This window comes from Grammomys surdaster, unplaced genomic scaffold (genome assembly GCF_004785775.1).
Source record: "Grammomys surdaster isolate TR1022 unplaced genomic scaffold, NIH_TR_1.0 165, whole genome shotgun sequence".
Classification (NCBI taxonomy): domain Eukaryota; kingdom Metazoa; phylum Chordata; class Mammalia; order Rodentia; family Muridae; genus Grammomys; species Grammomys surdaster.
The window spans coordinates 12,355,350-12,366,252 of NW_021604613.1; the positions used below are offsets into that span (position 1 = coordinate 12,355,350).

Sequence of the window (10,903 nt, forward strand, 5' to 3'; positions counted from 1 at the left end):
ACAAAACCTGACTTGGAGAAATGGGTCAGTGGTTAAAAATGCTTCCTCCTCTTCTAGAGAATCTGAGTTGGACTCCCAACACCTGCATCTGGTAGCCCATAGCAGATCCAATGCCCTCCACACACCCACATACCCGCACAACCATAAATAAAATAGAGTCTGAAAAAAAGAAAAAAAATCCCTGAAGTAAAGAACTTTATAAATAAAAGGTGTTCTTTCTTCCTGGACATGTAGCTAGCAAGAGCTCCCTGATAAAAGCTCCCTTGGTTGTGCCATTCAGAAAGTCAAGAAGCTTGAGAGCCACCCAGGGGACACTTTTTTTTTTTTTTTAAATATCCTGCTTTTGCAAGGGCTATCTTAATTCATTCTAATGGTAAGTATAGCACAGTCCAATCTACACAAGGATAGCTACTTCAGTGCTATCTCTCTTAAGGTAGCTTGCCTCAGGTGACTTAACTCCTATTAGACCTTGTCAGTTCCCAACATCACTGCACTGGGTACCACACTTCTAATCCATAAACCCTTGGGGACATACCACAGCATATGTTCTTAGTGAACAGACTTTCTTCTTTTCTTACTCTTCCTAAAAATTCTGTGTTAGAGCCAGATGTGGTGGTATATGCCTGCAATTCTAGCACTCGTGAGGAGACAAGATGATCAGTAGTTCAAAACCAGCCTAGGCTACATGATACCAAGTCTCAAAATGGCAATGCAGGAAAAGGAAAGATCCTTTGTTAAATGTCCCTCTGTGTTTTAAAAGTTAGGCCAGCAAGATGGTTCAGTGGGCAAAGGCACCTGCCACCACAAAGTCTGACAGCCTGACTTTGATCATTGAAACCAACATGTCGAAAGGAGAGAATGAACCCCCCCAAGTTGCTCTCTGATTTCCACATTTGAACACACAAAATAAACAAATTATAACTTTTAAACTGTTGGTTTTGTTTATTTGATTGTTTTTTAAGCCAAAAAAAAATCCAAAACACTAGTGTTTTCTGTTATGTCAAAAGAGAGCTGGGGGAAAACTTCCACAGTTAAGAATGTTTTCTAGAGTCTTGGAGAGATGTCTCAGTGGTTAAGAGCACTAACTGTTCTAGAGGTTCTGAGTTCAATTCCCAGTAACCACACGGTGGCTCACAACCATCTGTAATGGGATCTGATGCCCTCTTCTGGCATGCAGGCATACATGCAAGCAAAACATTGTATACATAATAATCTAAATTGAAAAAAAAAAAAAAAAGAATGTTTTTATGTAATCATGAGGATTGGAATTCAAATCCCAGCAACCAAGATGTAGTGGCACATTCCTTTAATCCCAAGTACTTCAGAGGCAGAGGCAGAGGCAGAGGCAGGAGAACTTTGTGAGTTCTGAGTTCCAGGCTAGCCATAGCTACACAGAGAAATCCTAGAAAAGCCAAAAATAAATAAACAGATAACAAAAGAAAGATAATTAAAAAAATTCTTGAATCAGGTTAAAATAAAACACTAAGATAAATGCAGAAAACGCTATTTTCTACATATTACCTGGAACTCTACCCTCTACCTCTAAACATGTGTTGGCAAATAACAGGAAAAAAAATTCATGACGGGCATGGTTGTGTAATCTTTCAATCCCAGAACTGGGGAGCTGGAAGGAGGTGAATCTTCTTGAGTTTTAGGTCAGTGGGGTAGAAGGCAAAGACTAAGATATAAGAGGGCTGTGGTCTAGATCAACGGAAAAGCATCTGCCCAGCGTACCAGAGCTTGTGTTCTACCCCCAGCACTGTAAGAAAGATGATTTTAAAATGTTTTTAAACCTGTTGACTACATCTAGACATGTTAGAACAATATCTTCTTTAGGAAGTTTGCTAAAGAAATAACGAATGTATCTAAAGCTTTAGCACAAAAATATAGCAAAAGACTGGAATTCCCACTTGTTCTAACAATAGGGAACAGGTTAATTGAGCTGTTTGTATTTTAATGCTAATTGTGTTCCCCAAAACTGTTTGCATGAGAGGGTCTGTCTGCAGCTTTTGAGAACTTGCCCTCAATTAATTCTGATTGGTAAATAAAGATGTCATAGTTACTCAAAAGTTGCTTACAAGATCTGGGCCCGGCAGTAAATGCCTTTAATCCCAGTACTCAGGAGACAGAGGCAGGAAAATCTCAGTGAGTTTGAGGCTGACCTCAAAAAAACAAACAAACAAACAAAACCCAAACCATCAGCAATAAAAACCCAGCACCAGCACTGTGAGCATGCCTAGGTGAGAGCAACACTACTTGGATGAATTTTCCTGCTTCTACAGAGAGAACCAAGGAAACAATAAAAGGACCTAATTTGTAAATCCATTTTCAAATGTCATTGTCCTTCTTAGTCAGGGTTTCTATTCCCGCACAAAACATCATGACCAAAATGCAAGCTGGAGAGCAAAGGGCTTATTCTGCTTACACTTTCAAATTGCTGTTCATCACCAAAGGAGGTTAAGACTGGAACTCAAGCAGGTCAGGATACAGGAGCTGATGCAGAGGCCATGGAGGGATGTTTCTTACTGGCTTGCTTCCCCTGGCATTCTCAGCTTGCTTTCTTATAGAACCAAGGACTACCAGCCCAGGGATGGCACCACCCACAAGGGGCCCTCCCCCTTGATCACTAATTGAGAAAATGCCTTATAGCTGAATCTCAGAGGCAGCTCCTTCCTCTGTGCTAACTCCAGCTTGTGTCAAGTTGACACAAAAAACCAGCCAGTACAGTCACTATCTTCTGCTTCCCTATCTCCATGAAGGAAGAGTTCTCTTCTGCACATGCTACCAACCCCCATGATGTCCCACCTACGAGCATTGGAACAAGGAACCACAGTCTAAATTCTGCCCAATAGCATGGCCCCAAGAAACCATGGATTGAATCCTCTGTATCTGTGAACTGAAATAAACCTTTTCTCCTGTAAAAGCAGTAACATGCCTGTCTGTGGCATGATGGAACATGTCTATAATCACAACTACTCAGGAGGCTGTGCTGAAGACGGTCACAGATCAAGGACTGGTTATTTCTCTATTAAAAAAAAATTGTTGGGGGCTGGAGAGATGGTTCAGTAGTTAAGAGCACGCACTACTCTCGTAGAAGAGCTGAGTCCTGGTCCCAGAACTACTTCGGGAGGCTCACAGCCACCTATAACCCCAGCTGATGCCCTCTTTTGGCCTCCAATGGCACTTGCACATTTGCACACACACAATTAAAAAATCAGACCTTACAAATTACACCAAAACAAGTAACTTAAAAGAAATGCCGTTAGATTTGACACACAGCTGTACTATATGACTTTCTAGTCTACTGAGTTATTTCTGTGCATTCTGAAAGCAGCTCATGCTACAGCCGAAAGCTGGGTGTGTGTCACCCCGACTGGATACCTTGAATATCTCTTCCCAAGACTTCCACGTAGTTCTGATCCTTTAAGACTTCCAGGTCACTTTTCTCCAACGCACATTCTGCTTTCTTTATTACTTTCTGGGGATTGACCAAAAGCTGCGCTTTCTCCTTCTTTAATTTAGTTCCTGTAAAAATATACAAAACACTAGAACACAGGGGGTGTGGATTCTTTCCTAACTATTACATTAGAGTTACCCAGATGGCTGCTTGGTGGGTAAAATGTGCACCACACCAGCCTAGTGGAAGGAGAGAATCAATTCCAGAGAGTTGCCCTCTGACCACCGTGCATGTTACATACATGTCAGCAGACAAACTACACTAAACGCATGGTCAGTACATAAAGCTGTGGGGGTAGTCAATGCTTTTTCTTTCATTAAAAGTACTTAGTCATAGGCTAGAGAGATGGTTCAGCAGTTAAGAGTGCTTGCTGCTCTAGTAGAGGACCTGGGTCCAGTTCCTAACAGCCACATAGTGACTTACAAGTGTCTATAACTCTAGCCCTAGGGTATTCCAATGCATTGTTCTGACCTCCGTAAGCACCAGGCATATATGTGGTATATAGACATATAGGCAGTCAAAAACCCATAAACAGGGCTGGAGAGATGGCTCAGTGGTTGGGTGCGCTGACTTCTCTTCCAGAGGTCCTGAGTTTAATTCCCAGCAATTACATGGTGGCTCTGTAATGGGATCTGATACCTTTTTCTGGTGTGTCTGAAGAGAGCAATAGTGTACTCATATGCGTAAAATAAATAAATCTTAAAAACAAATCAACATTAAGAAAAAAATATATGTAACTAAGTTAAATGCACACACACGCCTCTAGAATTTAGAGTTAATGAGTAGTTATTTTCCACAGCTACTAAGCATTTCATATTAGTTAAGGTTATACTGCCTTACAGTTAAATTTCAAAAGAAGCAAACTAAAAATCAGAGCAGTCTTACTAGAGTCAATATTGTGTATTATAGGAACAGCATGATCCATAAGTATCTTTCAACTGTACAATCATACATACCTCCTTCTCTATCCAGAATGTGACTAAGAACATCATCGTCTCCCACAAACTGAACACTTGGCACCTTAGCCTCCCTTGACTGCAGTGTGCTCATTGTGGCCAACCTAAACAAAACCAGTAAGTCAGTGTGATGAAGGGGCCACACCAATGGTCAGGTTAATTAAACTTATTTGTGAAATGAACACACAGACTTACTTAACATTTTTATAGGTAGGACCATACTATGCATTATTCCATTTGTATGTCTCTCAACGATGGCCTGAGATTGAGACACATAAGCCAAGCCCTTTCCTCCCCAGCTTGCTTTTGGTCAAAGTCTTTACCAAAGCAACAGAAAACCAAACCAGGACATGCTCTCAGAAACCCCATATTTACCTTCCCTTCTGGAATACCAGAACAAAAACAAACAAACAACACCCCCCACACACACACAAAAAAAAACCCACCAAAAACCTAATGGTTCTCTCTCACAACTTATTTATTACACAGATAAATATTGCTAATTTTTTAATAACCAGCATAATTAAATGGCTTTTTCTTTTACCTTGTAAGGTGCTATGCATGCTGCAGCTTGAACATCCAGTCACCTGTAACTAGAAGTCAATCAAGATCAGGTAGTAAGTGAAGGAAAGCACTCCCTCCCAAAGCGAAGAGTTTTAACTAACAGCATGATGTGCAGGTAATTATTCTCAAGAAGCTAAAACTGCTACGGTGGCCAGGACAGAACAGAACAGCAATAGGCTAAGAAACATGAAAAATGTCTAGACAGGTAAGAGGCAGGTCAGAGGAGGAAACCTAAGCACACACTATGAATTTTGTTTTCTGCCTTAGCGTTGTTATGTAGCCAAGGCTAGCCCTGAGCTCAAAATTCTCCTGCTTCTGCCTCCCAAGTGCTGGAATTATAAGTGCCACCAAACCTAACTCTTTACAAGTATTCTAATTTAACACTGGGAGCTCTAAGAGGTTACATTTTGTAGGGAAAAATAATAACTATTTCATCTAGAGAGTCAGAACCAGGCCAGGCAGTGGTGGCACACGGCTTTAATCCCAGCACTTGGGAGGCAGAGGCAGGTGGATTTCTGAGTTCGAGGCTGGCCTGGTCTACAGAGTGAGTTCCAGGACAGCCAGGGCTACACAGAGAAACCCTGTCTGGGGGGGGGGGGGGGAAGAGAGTCAGAACCATATCTAGCAAACGATGTTCTTCTTGGGTCATTTTAAAAATAATCTGAGTATATTAGACAAAATGTGTAATGCAGCTATATGATACGTCTATGAAGAAACTAACAATTTACATGTGAATAAAAAGGATTTTTGTTGTTTTGATACATTATGTAAGATACTATATCAGGTACCTTTAGATACCCTAGAAACTAGGTATAAGTCAATTTATACATTTATACATTTTTGTCTATGTGTGTAATTACTCTACTTTATAAATAAGTAAACTTGTTGGTTAAATACTGAACAATTCACCAAAACTCAGACAATTTAGAGACCCAGTTTTGACTGATTCTTAAGTTCCCATCAGCTGATTATGAAGCTTGTTTCTTTTTCATTTACCTTGTAAAGCACTTCTTGCCACTGGATAAAAATCTTACCCTAAGTACATGTTTTGCTTTCTGAAAACTACTCATAACATGTCATCACAAAACAAAACATTTGGCTCTGAGAGTAAAGTGTGGGGAAGGGTCAGACTACAGAAAGAATGTTATCTAATTAGCAAAAGATAAATAATTCTTGAGATTGAGTTTTCAAAGACTCTTGTAAAAATACTCTGAGAACTAAATATTACCACAGGCCATTTCCCTATGGTGGTTTAGTGTTTATGTGTAAGTGCAGAGGTCAGAGGTCAACCTCTGGTGTCTTATTCCTCAGGAGTCATTCATCTCATTTTTTGAGACAGGGTCTCTCAATAGCCTAGAACTCGTAGATTAGACTGGTTGAACAGCAAACCTCGGGAACCACTTGTCTCTGCCTCCCTAGGACAGCAAGCTCCCCATGCTACCATTTTTTTAACGGTGGTTCTAGGGATTGAACTCTGGTCCTCATGCTTGCAAGGCAAGCACTTTACCAACAGAGCTATCTCTCTAATACCTGTTGCATTTTCTTTTACTTTGTTTTTGTTTTGTGTAAAACAGTTATCTCATGAGTCCCAGACTGGCCTCCAACCATGTAGCCAAAGATAACCTTAAACTTCTGTTTCTGCTTCCAGCTCCCCCGTGCTAGGTTATAGGCCTGTGTTTCCATCACTAGCATCCGCCATGCTGGGGATGGAGCTGAGCTAAGCCAACCACTTCATCAACTGTACTACATACACCACTAGTCTCTTAGTTAACTTTTTGTGATGGGCTTACTTTATAACACAAACCAGCTTTGAACGCATGATTTGACAGCCTCAGTTTTAAGAGTAGTAGGGTCACAGCTATGTCCCATACCCAGATCTAGCATTAATCGGTGGTGAGTTTGCCCTGTGTGGTCAAGGCATGAATCCTTGCTGTAAACTTACTTAAACACATTATGAGTGTTTTGGTTTTCTTACAATTTTTTTTGTAACTGTATTGTGATGTTCTCAGTAACAAACTTTGTAGATGACAGCAACACTCTAAGTCAAAAGGGCTGGATATGCCTGCTCGGTCTTGTTTGTACCCAAATGCATTTATACATCTCCGATTTTTAAGATATCTTACATAATACAAACAAAACCACCGCAATTGAAATTTCTACCAAGACCTCATAAGAGAATGTTCCCTTCTTTCCCACAATTCCTCAGAAAAACACTACCTAACAAATACACAATGAGGCTGACTAGACAGCTCCGTGGATAAAAGCACTTGTCCTGCAAATGTCAGAATGGGAGCTGAGATCCTAGTAGCCATTCAAAAGATGAGGAGTGCTCAGAACTGAGGAGGCGGAGAATGGGGATCCATATGAGGCAAGCTGGCTAACCAACAAGGACCTGGTTTCAGTAAGACACAGCCTCTGTTAAAAGCGATTCAGGAAGACATCTAAAATTAACACACACTACTCGCACATATGCACCAACATCCACACGAATGCACAGACCCACAATCAACCGATGAAATACAGATATTCCTAGTGTGAGCATCTATAACGGATAGTGATTATCTATAGGGTTAAAGGGTCAATTCTCTTCACAGTCAACTACAAGGCAGCACCAAGTGTTTGCAGCTACACACTTTCCTCTGGGAGTAAACACCAAGCATTGTCCCAAGGAGATCGTTAGGGACTCCCGGCCGGGATGACAGAACAGACAGAGTTCCCTCTCCTCTGGCAGAACACTGCCATTTTCGTTACAGTTCCTTACAATTCTCTTTCCAAATAAAGGGCCGAGTTAGCCGGAAAGCAGGAATGGTCCGCGCAGGAGACCTCTCGCTGCAGGACAGACTTGGCTTTCACAGACAGCGCCTCTCACGAGTGAGGCACCCCAGAGGGGCTGCTCCCCGGCATCCCCCAGCCTGCGCTCCGCGGCCTCATCATCTCCCGCCACGGTGGGCGAGCGGCGAGGCCACAGGTGTCGGGGGAAGCGCGCAGGGAGCCGCGGCTGCAGCAAGGGGGCATCGGGACTCACCTCTCGAGTCAGAGCCGGAAAGAGGGAGAAGGTCCGCGAGGCTCACACGCGCGGCCAGCCAGGACGCCGCCGCCGCAGGGCACCCTAGAACGGCCTGGGAGGCCGGCGTCTACGGTAAGATCCCACTGGCACAAGCCGAACCTCCGAGCCCAGCAGAAGAAGGCAGCTGCGCGCAGCACACCGAATTCCCGTCGCCGGTGGGCGGTGCCCTAAGAGACCAATGGGAAGCCGAGTCGCCAAGAGCGACGGCGCCGCAAGCCGGTTGACTCAGGCCATAGGACCTCGTTCAGCCGGAAAACAGATCCTCCCACCACCACCACCACCAATAGTGGGTTCCGAGGCGTTCTTCGTCTCTTCCGTTTCCGTTTCCGGGTGAAGGGACCAGACGCGGAGCACGCTGGAACGTTCCTCCTGGTTGAGAGACAAGTATGAGCTAGATGTCTGAAGTTTAGGGGAATGTTCCCGGTTGTACGATTGGTTGGTGTTTTATGTCAATCTTAACGTTGTTAGTCTAACTACTCTGAGGAAAAAAGATAATGAAAATGGATTCGCTTGAGGAACAGCACATAACTCTTCTCATTTGATGCAGAGGGATCTCAAAGGTTTGAGGGAGGGCGGAGCCAGAGCATGAATGAGAAAATAGACCATACAACTAATGAGACGAAAGGGGGGCTTATTCAGAAAAAAATGAGGGGGAAAAGAAATGAACCTAGCTGGGATACATGAAAATATTTGTTCACTAACAGGACTGTCATTTGGATTCGCTTATTACAAACAAAGTACCATACTTAGTACCAACAGTAAGAATACAATACTCAAGTCCAGGCACCTCTGAATAACTGAGCTTCTGGGTAATTGAACGAGAAGATACTGATCAGACAGTATTGGGGAAAGTGCTACAATAAGGCAGCTGAATACCTACGTACACGTTCTTGCCGACGGATATAAACACACACAGGCTAGAAATTCTATGTCTAGGGAGCACAGCAGTGCAATCCTAGAGAACAATCCCAAAGTTCCAACCTTTATCATTTCTTTGGACTCTGAAAATCAAGCTCACAACTTGGGTTATCTTAACACCACCTTGAGGTTAGGTTTTTGGTTTTAAGCATATCAAGGCCTGTCCTGGGCTGGGTTGGTGACTGGGCTGCCAGGTGGCCTACCAGTGGTTTACTTCTAGGACTTGCCAGAGGAAACTTCTATCTCACATGCATTGCATTATTTCAAGTCACACAAAATGGTTTCTAAGTTCCCACAAAATGGTTTCTAAGTTCCAGAGAATGACTTTTAAGTTACGTTCCTAACAGCAGGGCACAGGATTATATAATTATAAGACCAGAAGGAATCAGGAACACTTTCCATAAAGGAAGAGATCTGGAAACTAAGGACTGAATTGATTTAAATTTTCCAGGAAGAAAGGCAAAATGAAAATAGATGAATAAAGTGTCAAAGTCTCTGATATTATGAATTACAAGTTGATACTTAGGGCACTGGTCACATTTGTATTGAAAGAATATAATAGTGGGAAGGAAGAAATGGAGTCAGACTTTTTGGAAGCTGTTTAAAGCAGTGGTTCTCAACCTTCTAATGCTGTGACCCTTTAATACACTTCCTCAGGTTGTGGTGACCCCCAGCCATAAAGTTATTTTTGTTGTACTTCATAACTGTAATTTTGCTACTGTTATGAATCATATATTTCTGAAGATAGAGATTAGCCAAAGGGGTTGTGCCTCACAGGTTGGGAACCACTGGTTTAAAAACTTCAGTTGAGAAATGTGAGGATAGTTTTGATATATCAGTATTTCACTTTTGTTGGAGAAAGTATGTAATCTGGACCAGGATTGTTCAATTCCCAGATAAAACACACATACAACCTTTTTAAACCTTAAACAGCACAAGAGCTGGGCAGATACCTACCTTCTATGCTATTAGAATCTACTTTCCTATAGATACCTGAGTTATTACTTACTATGTTTCATCAATAAGAGAGAATTCATGTCAGATACTGCCGAAGGGCCCCAACTTGACAAGACAGACTCCATCTTATAACCAGGCCTCCATTTTTTACACTAGGCCCTGTCCTAAGGTTAAACTCTAATTATTGAAAAAAACAAAAACTGTTCCAGGAAGGAACCACCCTAGGTATGGGCCACCAGCAAGAAAATACCTAATGTTCTATATCTATATAGATAGATATAAACTGCTTAAGCCAACTGAAATCATTGTTAGCCAATCATATAACTGCCAAGTTGATAAGTCCCTCACCCTACTCTAAATAAAAAAGGTTGAACCTTAGGTGATTGAGGCTTTCCGTGCTACCCCACTTTGTCAGAGCTCAAGCTTGAATAAAAACTCTTTACTTTTGCATACAAGTTCTACTCCTGGTGGTCTTTGGGGACTCTTGGATCTGGGCATAACATTTGGGGCTCGTCCAGGATCCCCAAGCGCCCCTAGCCCCAGGACCCTTCAAACTGTTGAGTCAAAGCCTGGCTGGTAGGTGTCTGAACATTTGTCCTCTGTCCCAGTCTCTTGACATTCGACCCTTAATATGAGTAGCCTGCAGGCAGTCTAGGTGGACTCGATGAATGACCCTGGGGCCAAGGGACTTGGAAGATATCCCAGACTCGCATGTAGGGGATTGGATACCCTGCATAGACTTGAGATGCCTGTGCAAGGCTGTTGTCTCATTTTCATTTTACCTCCAGTCACCAGGAGGACTGAGTGTCTTACTGTCTTTCATCCTTCTGTTTGCTCTCTGTCTGACTTTGTGACTGATGCTGTGGGACAGGCTCAGACCACACCTTTAACTTTGTTCTTAGACCATTTCAAGGACTATAAAATTATGGTTAGAAGTCTAGGCTTAGATGTTAAGGACAGACTTACCACCTTTTGCATGAATGG

At 42.5% G+C, this 10,903-nt stretch overlaps 1 protein-coding gene across 1 annotated transcript in view; it reads right to left on the reverse strand.

Moving 5' to 3' along the window:
• Positions 1 to 8,113, reverse strand: part of Orc2 (origin recognition complex subunit 2) — a 40,139-nt gene extending 32,026 nt beyond the window's left edge. Inside the window, exons 1-4 of the mRNA XM_028765777.1 lie at positions 8,003 to 8,113; positions 4,958 to 5,006; positions 4,414 to 4,517; positions 3,382 to 3,525 (exon numbers count right to left, since the gene is read on the reverse strand). Coding sequence (XP_028621610.1) covers positions 3,382 to 3,525; positions 4,414 to 4,507 — 238 coding nt within the window. The 5' untranslated portion in view covers positions 4,508 to 4,517; positions 4,958 to 5,006; positions 8,003 to 8,113. The remainder of the gene's footprint in view (positions 1 to 3,381; positions 3,526 to 4,413; positions 4,518 to 4,957; positions 5,007 to 8,002) is intronic.
• Between the last annotated feature and the right edge of the window lie 2,790 nt (positions 8,114 to 10,903).